General features: G+C 37.5%; 2 protein-coding genes and 1 long non-coding RNA gene across 17 annotated transcripts in view; 2 read left to right on the top strand and 1 right to left on the bottom strand.

Annotated features, from left to right (window-relative positions):
* LOC105233888 (basic-leucine zipper transcription factor A) overlaps positions 1–21,147 on the top strand; it is a 222,175-nt gene that overhangs the window by 187,898 nt on the left and 13,130 nt on the right. For 12 of the 15 annotated variants that reach the window (XM_049460284.1, XM_049460283.1, XM_049460273.1 and 9 more), the window contains 2 exons: positions 412–854; positions 2,105–2,228. In XM_049460284.1, coding sequence (XP_049316241.1) covers positions 412–854; positions 2,105–2,228 — 567 coding nt within the window. The remainder of the gene's footprint in view (positions 1–411; positions 855–2,104; positions 2,229–21,147) is intronic. The other 3 variants (XM_049460280.1, XM_049460277.1, XM_049460274.1) reach the window with 1 other exon arrangement.
* On the bottom strand, positions 4,657–5,082 carry LOC125779625 (uncharacterized). The gene is made up of 2 exons (XR_007423412.1): positions 4,944–5,082; positions 4,657–4,882 (listed from the first exon to the last, which is right to left on the bottom strand). It is a non-coding gene; the product is annotated as an uncharacterized LOC125779625 (long non-coding RNA).
* LOC125779315 (uncharacterized) lies at positions 12,378–15,044 on the top strand. The gene is made up of 2 exons (XM_049460595.1): positions 12,378–14,771; positions 14,827–15,044. Exons 1-2 carry the CDS (start codon positions 13,470–13,472, stop codon positions 14,836–14,838), a joined length of 1,314 nt encoding a protein of 437 aa, XP_049316552.1. The 5' UTR covers positions 12,378–13,469; the 3' UTR covers positions 14,839–15,044.

The following is a 21,147-nucleotide window of genomic DNA, read 5'->3' as shown; positions in this document are numbered from 1 at the left end:
CCTTGACTACAACAAACAAAAATCCTACGTGCTAAGAAATTTTTACTATAATTTTCGGTTATAGCAACCCAAAATTAGTAAAAACAGGCTCTAACATCACAGTAGCAAAATGACAGTGTAATTAGCTGGGACTGTTTGCATTACAAAACATTTGAATTCTGAAGTTCGAATTATAGTACATTTAAATATGGTATATAGCTGTATTTTTTAATCATTCTATCTATAATAAATTCAATTTTTCTTTTACAAATCTTACATATAAAAATCTACGCACATATTACCGCTCGTCTTCGCTTCCTAACGTCGCTTACTGCTTAATGTGCTTGCTTAATTGCATATCTGCGCTGTAAACACATTGACATTCGCGTGCCGCACAAAATACTGCAATAATATAAATTTCCATTGCAAAAGGTGCTGAACTTTTTGCCAAGCGCCGCAGGAAATCTGAGAAATGGGTAGTTGATGATACAAATACAGGCATTGAAAGTCCATCCGGTCTTCCAGATTACCATCAGCAGCAGTCACAGTTCAAGCCAGCAGCATCTCCGAATATTTTACCTGCTTATTCTGACGCCGGAAAACACCGTGTACAATTGAATTTGCATCAAGAGCAAGTGCTAGAAAAATATATAAAACCTGGTTTGAAAGTAGTTAAAACACCATGGGAAGCAGCACTTGAGACTGGTTCAGCTAGCACAGCTTTTATAGATGACGTCCAACATACTCAGCATGCAAAAACACCAACATTATCTCCAATCCCAGTAACGAATTATAAATCTAGTCACCACAACACTACCAACGCAGTAGCATACAAGAACGCCTTCACAGCTGATTACAGCATAACACCTTCTCATGTTTGTATATATATATATTTTTTTTAATGTCTTTCATAAAATGAATACTCCCGGTTAATTAAATGTATAATTTAATTAAGCAATTAACCTGGTTTATTCCAAAATAACATATTTATTATCGAAAATTAATTTATTTAATAGAATCGGAAAACGGAATATATGAATTCTCTATTACTGTTATTTATGAACATTTAATAAAAGCTTTTTTACTATTTGATTCAAATCATCTATGGCTGTATTTCAGTTTTGCACAAAAATTTGAATAAAACTCAGCGAAAGCACCATTTAAAAAGAATTTCACTAGGAACAGGGATTCTTAAAACAAGTCCGTTGTAAAAGCAGAACATTTCCCCTTCGCTTGTGTAGTTATTAATAACTACTTATTCATAAAAACTTTTGACTGTTACCCCGATGTAGTCAACATCAAACTGTTCAAAGTATTCCATTGGAACATATAAAGCTATTTTTATTATTATGGGGGCTCTAAATTGATAGGGTTATAGAGTCGATTTTAATAAACGTTGTGTAAATGTACAGGTATATCACTTAAGTTTCCTCTGAAGGATTGAGGTTGAGATATATTGGGTAGTCGAAAAAGTTTTTTCGTATTTTGCCCATAGATGTCTTTGCAGTCGTATATCTCCAGTGCTACCAATCAGATTTTAAGCTTCATTTAACCAAAAAATATTAAATTCGGGGAAGTGGAAAAGTTACAGCTATTCAAAAATTAGTGAAAATATTGAAGAAATACGCTAAATTTTGTAATTTTTAAATAAAAAAGGGATGAATGCCACGCAAGCCACCAATAAAATTTGTGAAGTTTACGAAGACAATGCTGTGTCAGTTCGTTTAGCACACGAAATTTCGATTTACACTGATGAAAGTTTTACACTGATGGAATAATGTCTCTAGCGGGAAAAATGGCAAAAATTGGTCGACCAAAATGGTACATATTTGCTTATTCTTCAGCATAATATTGTATAAAAAAGAGTTGAAGTTTGATTAGAAATACGAAAAGATCCTTCCGACTACCCACTTACATATATCTAAGGTACTCATTAAGCCTTATAGCACATGGATAAGTAGCATTTTGCAGCAGGTGATTCTATACCATACTTAAGCATCTCAAGGCATTAATTCTTTTCAGTTAAGAGTAGTTCCATAGGAAAGGGTTTCTTTATAGATCACTTATTTTTATTAATTATTTAAAAACTATCTTGGTATTTATTAATCTTTTAATAATTTTTTAGGAGCAACCACAGAAGTATTTTCCAACAGTCAAACCAAACTTTGGCCACAATCCTCAACGAGAGTTGGCATATAAGCCTAGTTTAGCAAAAGGTTGGAAAGCGCCCAGTCCTTCACTACCAAAAGGTAAGGAAAATTTAAATATTATATAAAATAAAATTATGCAGGTATTTATTTAATAAGCTTAATAAACATAGCGCTGTTTAAAAATAATATTGTTATTGTTTATTATTTTATTAATTAACTAAACAAGGAAAACAGTTAAAGTAAAAAAAATTAAATAGATATGTTATCATTAACAAATAAGCCTCAAACCATCTCGGTGGTAAAATTAATGTCTTGGCGTATTTAGTTATTGATTAATCACGTTTTTAGGAGTTTTTGACAGTACCGTTATTTAGGTAATGACCACGGTTATAATCCATTTTCACACGGTCGATAGGTTTTTATAGGACTTTTGAAAGAATTATGTTATTTCAGCTTGAAATATATTTAAGTACATTAAGCCTGTTAGGATCACGACCACTTTTTTAAAGCAAATATATAGGTTTTCATTTAGTAACGTTTTGTGGCCGTGGCAGTGTTTTTACCAAGAAAAACGTGTACCAAGCTTCTTTGAGATAACTTAAGTACGGTTATGTTGGTAATAGCCATCATGTAGTTTATTGTAGGTTTTATGTAGGTTTTTTAAAATGTTGAAGATAACCAGCAAAATTAAATCGTCTATAATATGGTACTGCGATAATAAAGTGCTGAATTCATTGAAAACATTAATGAGTAAGGTGGCTGAAACAAGCGATCTCTGAGACATGCAATTCCCAAAAGGATACCTTTTAATTATTTTCGGAGATAAAAAGTTTACGATTAATGAAGTAAACTTAACGTAGCTAGTTAGTTACCAACAACCCAAGGACTAAAGACAGAACTCACGTGTACGTACATGAAACCAAATTTATTGCCCGAAAACATAATCTTTATTCTATTATTCTTCTTAGAATGTTAGATATACTACTGTGCCCAAAAAATAAGGTGACATTGTATTTATTTTGAGAATTCTTTATTTATTCTTCCAAATCAATTTCATCCCCTTCAAAGTAATCCTCTCCCGATGCAATGCACTTATGCCAACAGATTTTGCAATCTTCGAAACACTGGTTGTAGTCACTTTCCGGGATGGCCTTCAGTTCCGTCTTCGCTGCGGCTTGAATCTCCTCTATCGTATAAAAACGGTGTCCCGGGAGCGGTCTTTTGAGCTTGGTGAACAGCCAGAAGTCGCACGGCGCCAGATCAGGTTAATACGGTGGTTGCGGAACAATATGGGTTGAGTTTTTGGCGAAATGATCACGAATTAGGAGGGCAGGATGGGATGGTGCATTATCGTGGTGTAAAAACCAAGAATTGTCTTTCCACAATTCCGTCCTTTTTAGGCGGATAGCGTTACGCGCAAACGACGCTTAACGTTCAAATAATATTCCTTGTTGACTGTTTGACCGGTTGGAAGGAATTCATAATGCACAACACCACGATAATCGAAGAAAGCATTCAACAGGACCTTGACTTTTGAGCGACTTTGGCTCGATTTTTTTGGTCTCGGCTCTCTTTTGGCACGATATTCGCTCGATTGATCGGTTGTTTCGGGGTCGTAAGCATAGATCCAAGTCTCATCGCCAGTTATAATGCATTTCATGACACCCTGGTAGTCGGAAAGCATCGTTTCACACACTTCAACGCGACGCCTTTTTTCCAAAAAATTCAATGTTTTCGGTACCAGACGAGATTTGACGCGCTTGAGGCCCAAAACATCCCTCAAAATGGTATTGGCTGAGCCTTTCGATATGCCGACTTCATCAGCAAGGTCTCTAATTGTTAATCGACGGTTTTTCAACACCAAATCTTTGATTTGTTGAACATGAGCTTCGTCGGTTGAGGTTAATGGTCGCCCTGGACGCTCTTCGTCGTCGACACGTTAACGGCCGGCTTGGAACTCACTATACCACTTGTACACATTTTTTTTAGACATAGCCTCTTCACCAAAGGCTTTCTGATTGATTCCGTAAACAAAATTTAATGAAAATTCTTTGCTCAACAAATTTCGACATCGCAAAAAAACGAAAAACTCACTTTTAGCAGCTCACAAAACGACACGTATCTCAAACACTAATGAATATTTTGACATAAATGTGACCGACAGTACTACCAACTTAAAAAAAAATAATTCTCCAAATCCTTCGACGTGCGCAGTTTAAATTCAAATGTCACCTTATTTTTTACGGATTTTGATGAAGTTTGAGACAGAAAGTTTCGTTTTGTTGGCCTTGGAGATGTAGAAAGGCAACTTTCTCACAAATTCTTCAGCACAAATATTTTTAGATAGTTTTTATGATGGAATAATAGCTGTCACCGATTCCTCAAGCGTTACTCTACAGCGAATAGAACAAACTATACCAGATGCTCAAACCAATGGACAGGGCTTGTAGTGCAACCCTGCGCAATAGTGTTGCGCAGGCGTTGTCCTGTGTGAAATTGTGTGTTTTTAAATGAAAAGAAAGTTGAATTTACGTTGTGTTAAAAATCATTTATTTTCGATTTTTCTAAATTTTTTCAATATAACGCAGCTTGTTAAACAGCATTTTTTGGTTTCTGTTTCGCTGCGTAAATGTATGTACAAAGAAGATAGTTTTCCTACACGTAAACACGCCACATACTTCTAGCGACTATCCTTGTGTTCTGCTGATTGTTATCGCAAATGCAATTTTCACTGGAAACTGAATACGCTCGAACTGAAATGGCAAATCGTTGGAACTCAAAGAAATTCGTAGAATCGACCCATTTGATACTTACTTATCTCATCTCGTCCAAGGCCAATAACCGCCATGTTGCTTTCTTTGGTGACGTATTTGCAAATGTATTTGATCGATTCCACCAAACTGCAATATTCAACATTGATATGAGTTTTAAATGTGAATTAGACAACAGAGGCGAATATGGTACGATCCATGTGTTGTCGACTTCGAAGTTCACTCCTTTAAGTTGAATGGTAAATGTTCTGCTATTGTCGTCTGGTAAGCTACGCCGATAGAGTGGATATCCATCATTTTCAGTTTGCGTTTCCGAAATAAAAGCACGTGAATAGTGTTTCGTGCATTTATTGTCAGACATACAAACCGAAATGGGATTGTGGTATCCGCAAGGTCCAAGAACCGTATTGGTTTTCATCACTTTGTATAATAGTGGATCTTCTCTGCATCAGGAATTTCCGCATAAATGATTTCATCAATTTGACCTAGTGTAACAACCTTCCACCATCCAAAGAAGATGATGTGCGTGGGGCAATTTTTTTTTTTTTTTGTAACTCAACAGAGTACATCCAGTATCTAACAGCACCATATATACCATACGTTGCTTCAAGATACATTTACAGGTCCATCAAACATCGTAGCATCTTAGGAGTACTCGTTCATGTGTCTTGGGCTGCCATACGTTGATGGCAAAAAGAATGCCGACCGACATTAGCGGAATCTGATAGTGGCTTCGTAAAAAATTTCAATCTGTAATTGATCACTTTGTGTGAATTACACATAAAGTTTTCACTGAATAATTTTCAATAATTTTTTTTTTTTAATAGCGGGAATAAAAAAGCAAATGACCGAAATTGAACGATTCAAATAATTTACAAATCAAAACATTGGTAAACAAAACAAAAAAAAAATTATGAAAAAAGTTACTTTATGGAATTTTCCAATTTTCCCATTTTTCCTCATAAAGTATAAGGTTTTTTATTTCGAAACCTTCACCGATCCACAACGAACAACCTCTGAAAATTTCATTAAGATTGGTGCAGCCGTTCTCGAGCCTTGGCGTCATTCCGCTAATATTCGATTTTTCTCGCTTTGAACATAAACGAATAATTAGAAAAAAGAATTGGCCAAATTGGTCCAGGCGTTGTTGAGTTATGCGCTTAGCAAAACATTTTGCGATTAATTTTTATATTATAAATAGATTATCATTTGAAGCACTCAAAGGCTAGCCAGTGAAAATGTGTGCACAGTAAAACGCAGAAATCAGCCAGTTTTCATTTGAACAATGTTGCTATTGCCCAATACGCATATATAGTTTTGAGCACATCTTTGGTTTCAATTACAATTTTTTACAATATAAATTGAAAACAAACTATTAAAAATAGTTTATCTTCTTCTTCTTAATTGGCGTAGGCACCGCTTATGCGATTATAGCCGAGTTAATAACCGCGCGCCAGTCGTTTCTTCTTTTCGCAACGTGGCGCCAATTGGATATTCCAAGCGAGGCCAGGTCCTTCTCCACTTGGTCCTTCCAACGGAGTGGAGGTCTTCCTCTTCCTCTGCTTCCCGCGGCGGGTACTGCGTCGAATACTTTCAGAGCTGGAGTGTTTTCGTCCATCCGGACAACATGACCTAGCCAGCGTAGCCGCTGTCTTTTAATTCGCTGAACTATGTCAATGTCGTCGTATATCTCGTACAGCTCATCGTTCCATCGTATGCGATATTCGCCGTGGCCAACGCGCAAAGGACCATAAATCTTTCGCAGGACTTTTCTCTCGAAAACTCGCAACGTCGACTCATCTGTTGTTGACATCGTCCAGGCCTCTGCACCATAAAACAGGACGGGAATTATGAGTGACTTATAGAGTTTGGTTTTTGTTTGTCGGGAGAGGACTTTGCTTCTCAATTGCCTACTTAGTCCGAAGTAGCACCTGTTGGCAAGAGTTATCCTGCGTTGGATTTCTAGGCTGACATTGTTGGTGGTGTTTACGCTGGTTCCAAGATAGACGAAATTATCTACAACTTCAAAGTTATGACTGTCAACAGTGACGTGAGTGCCAAGTCGCGAGTGCGACGACTGTTTGTTTGATGACAGGAGATATTTCGTCTTGTCCTCGTTCACTGCCAGACCCATTTCTTTTGCTTCCTTGTCCAGTCTGGAGAAAGCAGAACTAACGGCGCGGGTGTTAAGGCCGATGATATCAATATCATCGGCATACGCCAGCAGTTGTACACTCTTATAGAAGATGGTACCTTCTCTGTTGAGTTCTGCAGCTCGAACTATTTTCTCCAGAAGCAGGTTGAAAAAGTCGCACGATAGGGAATCGCCTTGTCTGAAACCTCGTTTGGTATCGAACGGCTCGGAGAGGTCCTTCCCGATCCTGACGGAGCTTTTCGTGTTGCTCAACGTCAGTTTACACAGCCGTATTAGTTTTGCGGGGATACCAAATTCAGACATCGCGGCATAAAGGCAGCTCCTTTTCGTGCTGTCGAAAGCAGCTTTGAAATCGACGAATAGGTGGTGAGTGTCGATTCTCCTTTCACGGGTCTTTTCCAAGATTTGGCGCATGGTGAATATCTGGTCGGTTGTTGATTTACCAGGTCTGAAGCCACACTGATAAGGTCCAATCAGTTTGTTGACGGTGGGCTTTAATCTCTCACACAGTACGCTCGACAGAACCTTATATGCGATGTTGAGGAGGCTTATCCCACGGTAGTTGGCGCAGATTGTGGGGTCTCCTTTTTTATGGATTGGGCAGAGCACACTTAGATTCCAATCGTTGGGCATGCTTTCGTCCGACCATATTTTACAAAGAAGTTGATGCATGCTCCTTATCAGTTCTTCGCCGCCGTGTTTGAATAGCTCGGCCGGCAATCCATCGGCCCCTGCCGCTTTGTTGTTTTTCAGACGGGCAATTGCTATTCGAACTTCTTCATGATCGGGCAATGGAACGTCTGCTCCATCGTCATCGATTGGGGTATCGGGTTCGCCTTCTCCTGCTGTTGTGCGTTCACTGCCATTCAGCAGGCTGGAGAAGTGTTCCCTCCATAATTTAAGTATGCTCTGGGCATCGGTGGCTAGATCACCTTGGGGGGTTCTACAGGAGTATGCTCCGGTCTTGAAACCTTCTGTAAGCCGCCGCATTTTTTCGTAGAATTTTCGAGCATTACCCCTGTCGGCCAGCTTGTCAAGCTGCTCGTACTCACGCATTTCGGCCTCTTTCTTCTTCTGTCTGAAAATGCGTCTCGCTTCCCTCTTCAACTCTCGGTATCTATCCCATCCCGCACGTGTTGTGGTCGATCGTAACGTTGCGAGGTAGGCAGCCTGTTTTCTCTCCGCTGCGACACGGCACTCTTCGTCGTACCAGCTGTTCTTTTGCACTTTCCGAAAACCAATGGTTTCGGTTGCAGCTGTACGTAAGGAGTTTGAAATGCCGTCCCACAGTTCCCTTATACCGAGTTGTTGACGAGTGCTCTCAGAGAGCAGGAGTGCAAGCCGAGTAGAGAATCGTTCGGCTGTCTGTTGTGATTGCAGCTTCTCGACGTCGAAGCTTCCTTGTGTTTGTTGGCGTGCGTTTTTTGCTGCACAGAGGCGGGTGCGAATCTTAGCTGCAACAAGATAGTGGTCCGAGTCGATGTTAGGACCTCGGAGCGCACGCACATCTAAAACACTGGAGACGTGTCTTCCGTCTATCACAACATGATCGATCTGGTTGGTAGTTTTTCGATCCGGAGACAGCCAGGTGGCTTGATGGATCTTCTTATGCTGGAATCTAGTACTACAGATAACCATATTTCGGGCCCCGGCGAAGTCGATCAGCCTCAACCCATTTGGGGAAGTTTCCTCGTGGAGGCTGAATTTACCGACCGTAGTACCAAAGATACCTTCTTTGCCCACCCTGGCGTTGAAGTCGCCAAGCACGATTTTTACATCGTGACGGGGGCATCTCACATAAGTGCGCTCCAAGCACTCATAAAAAGCATCTTTGGTCACATCGTCCTTCTCTTCCGTCGGGGCGTGGGCGCAAATCAGCGATATGTTGAAGAACCTCGCTTTCATGCGGATTGTGGCTAGACGTTCATTCACCGCAGTGAATGATAGTACTCGGCGACGGAGTCTCTCTCCCACCACGAATCCCACACCAAACTTGCGCTCCTTTATATGGCCACTGTAGTAAATGTCACAAGGACCTACACGTCTCTGTCCTTGTCCCGTCCATCGCATTTCTTGGACATCAGCCTTTGTTTTCACGAGGACATCAACCAGCTGGGCAGTGGCACCTTCCCAGTTAAGGGACCGGACATTCCAGGTGCATGCCCTCAATTCGTAGTCCTTATTTCGTTTGCCATGGTCGTCATCAAAAGGGGGGTCTCTCATCCGAGGCTGGTTATGACTATTCACTGGAGTGTTTTTTTACGTGGCGGGTCCCAAACCCAGCGCACAACCCTATGCAGGGGATGTTTCGCCTTCTCACGTTAGCTCGCCTTCAAACGGATGTTCTTAGGCTACCCAGAGGATACTTGGTCAAAGACCGGAAGTCGTGAGCTGCTTGAGTCACATGTAAAAGAATCGTTTCTGGCCACTCCCAAGTGAATGGCAATCAGAGAACTTTCCTCACTTGCGTGAACTTCTACACATGACTCCATCCTCCAAAATAGTTTATATATTTATAAATAATAGCATTCGACTCTGATTTTGAGTTATTTTAAGAAAATTTCAAACAGATTGAACAGATTGAATTATAACAGTTGATAATTACTGCAGTATATCGATATTGGCAACCCTGCGTTGTGAGAGAGCAATCAGCTACGACGTTTGCTGCGGCAAAATCCAAATGTCGCGGATTGTCACGTCATCCCATGTCAAAGAGAGAAGGGAGTAGTGTTTTTCACTGTGCAGTTACATTGCGCGCCCATAAGATAGGTCGTGCCAGCTGACTCGGGCCACGATTCTGCGTTTTTGATTGGCTAGCCTTTCACAATAGCAAAAGTGAGCCAAAATTTGTAAAACAAAAGTTGGCAGCATTGAACTGAGGTATTGAGATATTCGCATACTATCTAGCTTCAATTCTATTTTGCCAAGAAAGAAGACAGCTAATGAATTTTATTCCAGGGTAGAGAGCTGCACGGAGTTAAATAATACGCACTCCTTATTATTATGCTTATTTATTTGAGTATAATATACCTCCTTGGCTGATGGCAATACTAAATCTAAAGTACAAATGGTTTTCTTATATGTATTTAATTATAATGTTCGCAGAACCCGTTGTTCTGTTGTGTTAATATTGTATCATCTGTCCATAAATTTATTTCGATGTGTTCTTATCACCTGGTGATAAAAATGTTTACAATACATTTTATTAGCTGCAGAGATATGTCTCGATGGATATTGTTTGTTTACAGCTGGATGTGTTGATTGATTTAGATGCGTGAGTATGATAATAAATGCTGCGTTCATTAACTCTTCTGTCTGTTAAAATATAATGTCCTCATTCCAAAGGTACTCTCATTCTATATACTTGCTTGAAAACTCCGCATTTTTTGGTATCTTGTTTAATCTGGTAACATCCACATGCCTTTACTAAAGCGTATATAAATAATCCTATCGTGCGATTCTAACCTGTGATACAGTCTCAAGTCTCTAAATTTGAGATTTTAAGTTACGAGACAATTTTTGAGACTTGAGACGACTTTGCTATTCTGTAAGTGACAGTCACAAAATCTATTACATTTCATTATTCAGAGATGTTTTTACACTTGAATGATAATAAATTCCTGCTAGCTACCAGGTCTCAATATTTTGAGACTAACGCTAGAAACTGTTTCGTGAATAGTAACTAGTCACAAATTGACATTTTGCCTTCAAAATGACTCAAATAGAGACTGGTTACAGAATCCCGCTAGTAATGTTATTACTAAAAGAATAGGTTAACTCAAAAGGTATTCCTAATACAATTTGCTTTGTCCTTATTTAGTAAAGGAATCGTACAATTATCTTGCAATCCTTGTTTACAAATATTTATTCCAACATTATTTTTACATTTAGATACTTTACAAATTTCATTTTCGCATTTTGCTACTTTTCTTTCAATGTATGATTTTCAATGTTTGTACTCGTATGCTATCGAAATTAAATTGTATAATTTACATTTATTATCAATGATAGGGTATTTTCAAATTGTGATTCCTGTACATACAAACGTGGATATGCGATTGTTCTATTATATATTAATTATATATACAGTATAGTCCGCATATAAGAAACTTTGAAAATGCCACTAAAATTTTTCTTATATCCGGTTTTTTCTTTTAGGCGGAGTCCGTATATAAGAAAAAGTTTCTTATATGCGGATATCTTACAAATTTCATGCATAAACTTCTTATAACCGTACATCGCGTTATGTTGCACGAAAACAAATCTTTTATTTGATTTCATTTATTTCATTCAAAATTTTTAATAAAAAAAACATTAAACATTAACGAAAATTAACAAAACTTTAGATTCATAGAAAATTCAAATTGTATTACATGTATAGGAACTTAAAAAGTCGGCACTTTGCGACAGTTACTTTCTATAATAAATATTGCATGTTTTGTTTATTTACATATAAATTTATCATTTTTTTGACGTTGAAAAGAAGTCATTTATTTTTTTTTGAACAAGAGATTTGTCACGTTCATTAAAGAGAATTTTCTTATTATTTACTATGTTGTCATCATCATTTAAATATTGCTTCAATACAAACAAGGCTTGTAGCGCTTCCTCTCTGCTAGGTGGCACTGCACTATCTGCAGAGTCTTCTATAATATCTCCACTCTCATCTTCTAGTATTTCGACTATTATATCATTTTCGTTTATAGCCCCAAAACAGTTCTCCTTTTCCAAATCAGCTAAATTTTCGAAAAAAGAGTTATTGTCTTGAATCTCGCAAAAATCATCATTTGAGTCACGGTTTTCGGTTTCACAATAAATATTCTCTGAGGTAGTATCATCATTTGAGTGCATTACAGGGATTCCTTCGTAAATTCCAGCTTTTTTAAAACAATTTCGAATTGTTTGAGGAGTAACGAGCCACCAAGTGCGCTTGACAATGTACAAGACTCTCAAAATATTAACGCTTTTTAAGAAATTAGCCATAAATCCACCTTCTGCTGCTAGTATCTGTTCGCGAACTAGACACTTTCTATAATGTGATTTGAAAGACTGAATAATACCTATAACAAATAAAAATACATGAAACTTAAAAGTGGCAAATGCTGGTATAGCAAACCTTGGTCCAAAGGTTGAATTAGACTTGTAGTACACGGTGGTAAAAATACAATTTCAATGCTTTTTGGTGTGAAATCCAATTTGTGGCATGAAGCGTTATCAACAAGGAGTAGAATCTTTTTATTTTTTGCTGCCAGTTTATCATCAAACTCTTTTATAATTTCTCTCCAGATGCAACCAGTCATCCACGCCTTTTTGTTAAATTTATATGGGATAGGAATGATCTTTCCTCGAAAACACCTTGGGTTTTTATATTTTCCGATGGCATACGCATATTTGTCTGTACCAGTCACATTGGTAATAAAGAGCAATGTGATTCTTTCTTTTGATGTCTTAAGTCCACTTACGGCTTGGCTTCCCGCGACATATGAACCAGTCGGAAGAGCTTTATAAAATAGACCTGTCTCGTCGGCGTTATAAATATCTTCTAATGAATATTTCTGTAGTAAAACTGGAAGAACATTTTGTTTGAAGTTTAAAGCCGATTGATTATCCGCGGAAGCAGCTTCGCCGTGATGTTTTTTGAAACGCACATTTTCGTTTTTCTTCCATCTTTGCAGCCAGCCTGGGCTAGGCTTAAAATCAAGGATGCCTAATTTGATTGCAAATTGCTGCGCTTTTTCAAAGATCAATGGGCCGGTTACAAGAGCGTTTGCCTCCATCATTTGCCTGAACCAAATGGACATTGATTTGTTTAGCGCTTCATATTTTGATGTGCGTGTCCTCTTTTGCTCTAAGTTCCGGCAGGTATAGCTTTTTTCACTGAGTTCTTTCGATTGTTTCAAAATTTTCGAAATCGTGCTGCTTGCAATATTATATTTTTTGGAGATTTCGCTTCGGGCTTTGCCGCTTTTTGCTTCTTCCACAATTTTGATTTTTGTTTTAATTGGTGTAGCAATATAAATGTGATTACTGTATTATGTTGTATCGTTACCTTATTTTAATGTTACTTGAATAAGCAATCCTGTTGTACTTTTGAATTTGTATCATACCTTATTTTAATGTTACTCGAATAAGCAACCCTGGTGTACTATTGAATTTGTATCATATCTTATTTTAATGTTGCTCGAATAAGCAACCCTGATGTACTTTTGAATATGTATCATACCTTATTTTAATGTTACTCAAATAAGCAACCCTGAATTTTTAAACTTGTAACTGGCGACATGAAAGTGTAAAGAAAAATAAAGAAGAGTTCAGTTCGAACGCAACCATTAAACGAATCGGTCATCCCATGCTACAATATTTCAGAAGTGGGATTCGGGTACAGTAGCAAAGTTTTAACAAATTTTTTTTTAAATGGAGTGCATCGATGCTAATATATATACGGCGGCCCAGTTGCGTGAGTGGTTGAAGCGGTTGGGACTCCCGACTCATGGCAACAAAAGTGCCCTAGCAATAAGGTTGGGCGATGTGCCTGCGGTTGAGCGTGGCGATTGCCCTAGTTTCGCTGGCGAGGAGGTTGAGTCGGTGGGCGTTGGTGAATCACCTTTGGAGGAGACAGCGGAGCGTGATTTGGAGACGCAAAATGAACTCCTGACCAAAGAAGTCGAGCGGTTGAAGCTGGTGATTGTGCAACTTGGATCGGGCAGTGTGGTGGGCGGCGCCGCTGGTGTGACAGAGAGGGATGATTCAGCGAATGGCAGAGCTTCGAGTGCTTTGAATGGCGACGTAACGAATGTCAGCGCAACATATAACAGACAAGCGAACATACAACATGCAACGATTAATGGCGGCGGCGCTTCGAACGACGGCGGCGCATTGAACAACGGCAGCAGCGCTTCGAATGACGGCGGCGCATTGAACAACGGCAGCAGCGCTTTGAACGACGGCGGCGCTTTAAAAGACAATGACGCTTTGAACAGCGATGGCGCTGTAGGTACAGTAAGAAACGAAAAAGATAGCGCTACGGTAAGGAATGTCGGTGCTATACCTTTGGAGATGGTAAAAGATCTGTTACCAGAATACGAAGGTGGGCCGAATTTCAACATATGGATTCAACAGTTAAGAAGTGCTGGAAAAGTTTTTAACCTTGATCATAGCGCGCTGCGCGCTGTAATGATAAGCAAGTTGAAAGGTAGTGCAAGAGTGTGGCTGCACGCGAGGCCTCTGTTTATCACCGAAAATATAGACAGCCTTGTTGCAGAAATGCAAGCGGTGTTTGCACCAACACACAACAAGTTGTTGCTGCGAAAACAGTTTGAAGCGCGCAAGTGGTCGGTTGGTGAAACCTTCCAAAAATACTACAATGAAAAAGTTTTACTGTCAGATCCGTTGAATATGGATGAATGCGAGCTGATTGACCATATTGTCGAGGGTATGCCGGACGAGCAGTTACGGAATCAGGCATATATCCAATGCTACACTACAAGAGTGCAGCTTCTGCAGGCGTTCGGGAGAGTTGAATTGAAACGTGACTCGATGCAGATGCCTCGCACTAATGTCAGATGTTTCAACTGCAACTCATTTGGACACATGGCCGTGGCATGTCGGAAGCCGAAGCGAGAGGTTGGGGCGTGTTATGGGTGTGGCAGCATGGAGCATAAAGTCGCTACGTGTCCAACGAGGATTCAAAACAACCGTGCAGATGAGAGCCCATACGTAAGATATTTAAAGTTTATTGTAAGTAATAATACTAAATGTATTTTATCTTTAGAATGCCTCATAGACTCAGGGAGCCCAATAAGTTTTGTAAAACGATCATCCTTACCAGATACTATTGAATTTAATGATAATTTTTCAGTTTGTATTCCATATTTTGGTTTAAATAAAAGTAAATTAGAAATGTTTGGTGAATTTAATTGTAATGTTTGTTTTGAAAATAAATTTGTCAATATAAATTTGATCGTAGTGGCCGATGAGACTATGGGGTATGACGTAGTTTTGGGTAGAGACTTTTTCAAAGCAAGTAATTTAATTTTGATATGCAAGGATGAGATCAAAGAGAATGCATTAATTAAGTTAAAAAAGAGTGTTGATGATAACAGTGTTGAATATGAAAGTGTAAACGATGAAGGTAAACATAAAGTGGGCGGGTTCAAAAAAGACTGTAATAAAAGTTGTAAAGTAGAAAAGTGTATAGTTACGTTAAATGAAACAAATGATAGAAAAACAAAAGTGGGTGATATAAATAAAACTGAGTGTATTGTTGACGAAACAAATGATAGGAAAATGATAGTTGATGCAAATAGAAATAAAACGTTAACTGATGTGAATAAAAGAAAAGAGATAATTGATTGGAAAAATAATTTGAGTGATAGTCGATGTAAAGCAAATATGGTTACAAATTGTATTGTTGATGAAATTAAAAAATTGGGAGATAAGAAATTAGATCAAATTAGTGAGGTGGAGAGTAATAGTGAAAATAATGAAAGTTCTAGAAATATAAGATGGTTAATGCTCATTGATTTTAATAAAGAGAAAGAACTAAGTCTGAATGTGGGAAAAAATATATCACATTCAATTTGTACAAGGTTAAATAAAATATTTACAAAACTGTATGTACAGGCCGAACGTCCTGATGAACCATTGGTAAAGTGTAACATGAGACTCGTATTAGAAAACATAAAACCTTTTCATTATTCCCCGCGGCGATTATCGTATGTAGAAAAAGGGGAGTTGCAAAAGTTGATAGATGAGTATTTAGTAAAGGGATATATCAAACCAAGCGAGTCCGAATATGCGTCGCCGATTGTATTAGTAAAAAAGAAAACGGGAGATCTTAGAATGTGTGTAGATTACCGGACGTTGAATAAAGTAACCGCGAAAGATAATTATCCGATTCCATTAATTGATGACTTGTTAGACCGGTTAGCGAAAAAGAAAATATTCACAAAGCTTGATCTTAAGAATGGGTTTTTTCATGTTTATATGCATCCAGAATCAGAGAGATATACGTCTTTTGTGACTCCGTTGGGCCAGTTTGAATTCAAGAGAATGCCTTTTGGACTTAAAAATGCACCATCGATGTTTCAAAGGTTTATACACAAAATATTTGCAGAAATGATAAAAGAAGGAGAAGTTATAGTGTATTTAGACGATATCATGATTGCAACCGAAAGTTTAGAGAACCATTTCCAAATTCTAGAAAAAGTATTAAATAAGATAACTCAAAATAAACTTGAATTAAGGTTAGACAAGTGTGAATTCCTACAAACAAGCGTGAATTATTTGGGTTATATTGTTGACGGTGAAGGAATAAGGGCGGATGACAAAGGACTAGAAGCGATAAAAATTTTCCGGTGCCAAAAAACGTTCATACAGTACAAAGTTTCATAGGTTTGTGTTCGTATTTCAGGAGGTTTGTGAAGGATTTTTCTGTTCTGGCAAAGCCTCTGTTCGACTTGACAAAAAAAGAAAAGATATTTTCATTTGGGGCAAAAGAATTAGAATGCTTTGAGCTTTTGAAATCTAAACTGCTAGGCGCCCCGGTACTTGCGTTGTATGACCCGAATGATTACACCGAGTTACATTGTGATGCAAGTTCGATAGGATTAGGGGCTATTTTATTGCAACGGAAAGAAGATGGAAAGATGCACCCAATTTTTTATTTTTCGAAAAGAACTACAGAAGCAGAGTCACGATATCACAGCTTCGAGTTGGAAGCTTTAGCAATAGTTAGTGCTTTGAAACGATTTCGTGTGTACCTTCAAGGAAAACCCTTCAAGATCATAACAGATTGTAATTCACTTGCACTTACATTGAATAAAAAAGAACTTAACCCTAGAATAGCACGATGGGCTTTAGAATTACAAAACTTCAATTATACGTTGGAGCATCGAGCGGGAAAACACATGCAGCATGTTGATGCTCTAAGTCGGTCCAGTAATATTCTAGTAGTAGAAACAAATACCTTTGAAGAAAATTTGATTATATGTCAAGGAAGAGATGAGAATTTAAAAAAGTGGAAAAAACTATTAGAAGAAAAAGAACATAAATTATTTGAGATGAGAAATGGGGTTTTGTACAGAAAAAAAAATGATGGCAGAGTTTTATTTTGTGTTCCACAAGATATGGAGGGTAATGTAATTTACAAATATCATGATGAGGTTGGCCATGTTGGAATAGATAAAGTAGTAGAATTAATATCGAAAAGCTATTGGTTCCCTAAGTTGAGAGAAAAGGTTGATAGACACATAAAAAATTGCTTGAAATGTATTGTATTCTCTTCCAAAAGTGGGGCGCAGGAGGGTTTTTTACATAGCATTCCAAAAGGAAGAATTCCCTTCGAAGTTGTTCACATTGACCACTTCGGTCCGATTGATAACTCATTAAAAACGAAACACATTTTTGTCGTCATTGATGCATTTACAAAATTTGTCAGACTTTACCCTACCAAAACAACAAATACTAGAGAAGCGATTCAAGCGTTGCAAAGTTATTTCCGGATTTATAGTCGTCCTAAATGCATTGTGTCTGATAGAGGAAGTTGTTTTACATCTGGTGAATTTAAAGAATTTCTAGAACAAAACTCGGTTCAGCATATTAAGATCGCTACAGGTTCTCCACAGGCAAATGGTCAGGTAGAGCGGGTAAATAGGAGTTTGGGGCCAATGATATCAAAAATGTTAAACACAGATAAACGATACAACTTGAATGCGGTAATAGAAAGTATAGAGCATGCTTTAAATAACACGATACATAGGACAACCGGGGAGCACCCGAGCGTAATGTTATTCGGTGTAAATCAAAGAGGTGAAGTTGTTGATTCGCTGAAAGAAAACTTAAGAGAAGTTGATAAGTCATGTGAAAATCGAATTTTGCAGGACATTCGTGAGAAGGCGAGTGTAAAACAAGAACAGTTGCAACAGTATAATACAAAATTTGTTAATAAAAACAGGCGAGCGCCAAGAAAATATGTAAAGGGAGATTATGTGGTTATAAAAAATTTCGATTCTCACGTAGGGGTGTCTAAAAAACTGATTCCTAAATTTAAGGGACCGTATTGTATTGAAAAAGTTTTACGAAACGATCGTTACTTACTTAGAGATGTCGACGGGTTTCAACAGTCTCGAGTCCCATACCACGGGGTATGGGCAGTTGGAAATATAAAACCATGGTTCAAAGGACGCGAAGTCTAGTCACTCACTTGAGATCAGGTGATCTCATGGTCAGGACGGCCGAATTGTAGCAATATAAATGTGATTACTGTATTATGTTGTATCGTTACCTTATTTTAATGTTACTTGAATAAGCAATCCTGTTGTACTTTTGAATTTGTATCATACCTTATTTTAATGTTACTCGAATAAGCAACCCTGGTGTACTATTGAATTTGTATCATATCTTATTTTAATGTTGCTCGAATAAGCAACCCTGATGTACTTTTGAATATGTATCATACCTTATTTTAATGTTACTCAAATAAGCAACCCTGAATTTTTAAACTTGTAACTGGCGACATGAAAGTGTAAAGAAAAATAAAGAAGAGTTCAGTTCGAACGCAACCATTAAACGAATCGGTCATCCCATGCTACATTGGCAAAGCGTTTCTTTTAATTTTTTCCATTTTTATTTCTTGCTTTTTCGATTATATTCTTTTTTTAAAAACAGCTGTGAAGCAAATTTTAGCGTTGCCAGATACAAATTTTATTATATTTAAGATATAACATTGCCAGCACAAAGTTTTGAAATTTATTTCTTTTAAGAGGTTTTTTTTGTATGGGCAGATAAATTTCGTGAGGGAAAAAAATTTCTTTTATCCGGTTTTTTCTTGTAAGCGGTTTTTCTTTTAAGCGGTCTTATTAAGATGAAAATACTTAAGTGGTCCAAGGTGTTTCAAAATTGTTTCTTATAAACGGACTTTTCTTATAAGCGGGTTTCTTATACGCGGAGTGTACTGTAATATAATATTTCTTTTCTGTTAAATAATTTAAACCTGTTTTTATTTCTATTAACGTCCTGTCCTGTAGTTTTTAGGTATTAATTGTGATTTTAAAGCCTTTACTGACAAGAATAGCCTCTTCTTCATTCGGATTTGCATTATAGTTGTTCCTCTTACGACTGTCACACGATGTATGTGTAGTCGTTATATAGGCTTCATGGTGCACAAATTGTATGTCTTCAAAAAAATATACTTAGGAGTTTCACATAGTATCATAAAGTTATAAGTCATAAGCAACAATTAAAAAAAAACACAATTGTTGTGAACACGTCGTTATAAATTATTTTGTGGTAAATCACTTATTATTCAGCTGCTTGAAAGAACAAAATTTACAATATTTGAATAAACAAGTACTTGGCAGTCAAAATCCCAAGGATAAGTGAAAATTTTAAGATAATGATTGCGCTGTGTAAGTATCAGGCATTAAACCAGATGATACTTGATGACGAAGATGCGGACGAAATTTTTGAAATTTTTTCATTGAGCTTACTTTATTATTATCTCATCTCGGAATACCAAAGTCATGCCAATGGCGACAAATTCTACCTAGAAACTTTGGCGGCTTTAGTTTCAAAGAAATGAATAGTGTTCGTCCGGACGAATTTCGCCGCATCTTAGTTTACTTGTATATAAGGGACTATAATGTACATATTTAACACAAATTCTAATGGCGTACAACTTCCCTTAGATTTACACTTAAAAACAGTGCTCTTTAGGCTGGAGTCTTCCGAGGATGGATTATCTATACAAAATGTGACTTCACTGTCTGGCGTGAGCGATGAGGGCACTATTCAAAATATAACTAAGCGCGTATTTAAAGCAATATTGAGGTTAAAAGAGAAGTTTCTGTTTTGGCCAAATGAAAATGAACGGCTAGAAAATAGATGAAAAGGTTGTATAGGATTTACTGATAGATCCGAATTAAAGCTGGCTGAAGCGCCAGCCAAAAAACGTCAACTTATTTGTTCACGAAAAATCCAATATGTATTAAAATGCAAGCTGTTTGTGACTATAGATTACGAATTAAACAAGTCACAATAGGATACCCTAGAAGTGTTCATGACGCCCTCTTTCAAAACATCTCCAACGATTTTTATATAACTCGCAGTGGATTGCTGGAGATAGCGTCTATCCACTCAAGCAATTTTTATCGACACCGTTCAGGCAAACTAGTACAGACTACACTACGGAAGAAAGAGAAAGTTACAATAAGGACTTTTCAAAATATCGCATTGAGAACTGTTTTGGCATTTTAAAAGAAAAATTCGGTAGCTTAAAGGAACTAAAATTTAAAATATTAAATGAGCAAAATAAAAAAGAATGCAATCAGGGGATAATGGTAAGCTGCATTCTTCATAAGGTGCAAATCAATTTTCAAATTTAAAGCGAAGAACGCATTAAAATTAACCCAACTCAATAAAGCTTACCACCAGGAAGTAACACAAGATATAATCTTAACAACTTCCGACAGGTACTGACCGCCATTCACAGTAGATCCATCAACACCTTCACTGACTCCTTTCCAGTGAACGGCGTACTCGGAGTCAAATCAGCACCCATTGCAGATGAAGAGCTCGAGTTTCCACAAGAAACTAGAGGGACCCTTGTGCAGCTTCATTCTGGATACTGTAGGAGGTTAAACTTATACCTATTCAGAATAGACCCCGACATATTCAATATGTCCTGCGTGCAATGAGTCTGCGCATGAGCTCCACACTCATCTGACACCTTTCTCCTTTTGGTCCGACCCCGTCGAAACAGCACGTTTCTTGGGCCTCTCGTTAGTTGACGTCTACGACAACTTAGCGAATCCTTACTTAAGTAATATACATCATTATTCAAACGTGTTCATTTACTATTTATTGGTTTAATTAACACATAAATAAAAATGTTTTTTTTTTTTAAATTGAGAAATTAATAGAAAAAGTAATTATTTAAAAGAAGCTTCAGGTATTCTAAATAATTTAAAATTCACTTGCACCACTATATTAACTCCCACTTATTTGTATTCGTGTTTCAATTCCTCCATTGCCAATCTTTTTTCCATTTGCAATTCCATTATTTTTACTTTGCAATTCTTTCAGAGTCATTTCC

This window comes from Bactrocera dorsalis, chromosome 6, assembly GCF_023373825.1.
Source record: "Bactrocera dorsalis isolate Fly_Bdor chromosome 6, ASM2337382v1, whole genome shotgun sequence".
NCBI lineage: Eukaryota > Metazoa > Arthropoda > Insecta > Diptera > Tephritidae > Bactrocera > Bactrocera dorsalis.
The sequence above is the reverse complement of the archived record's forward strand: the minus strand, read 5'-3'. Positions and strand labels throughout refer to the sequence as shown.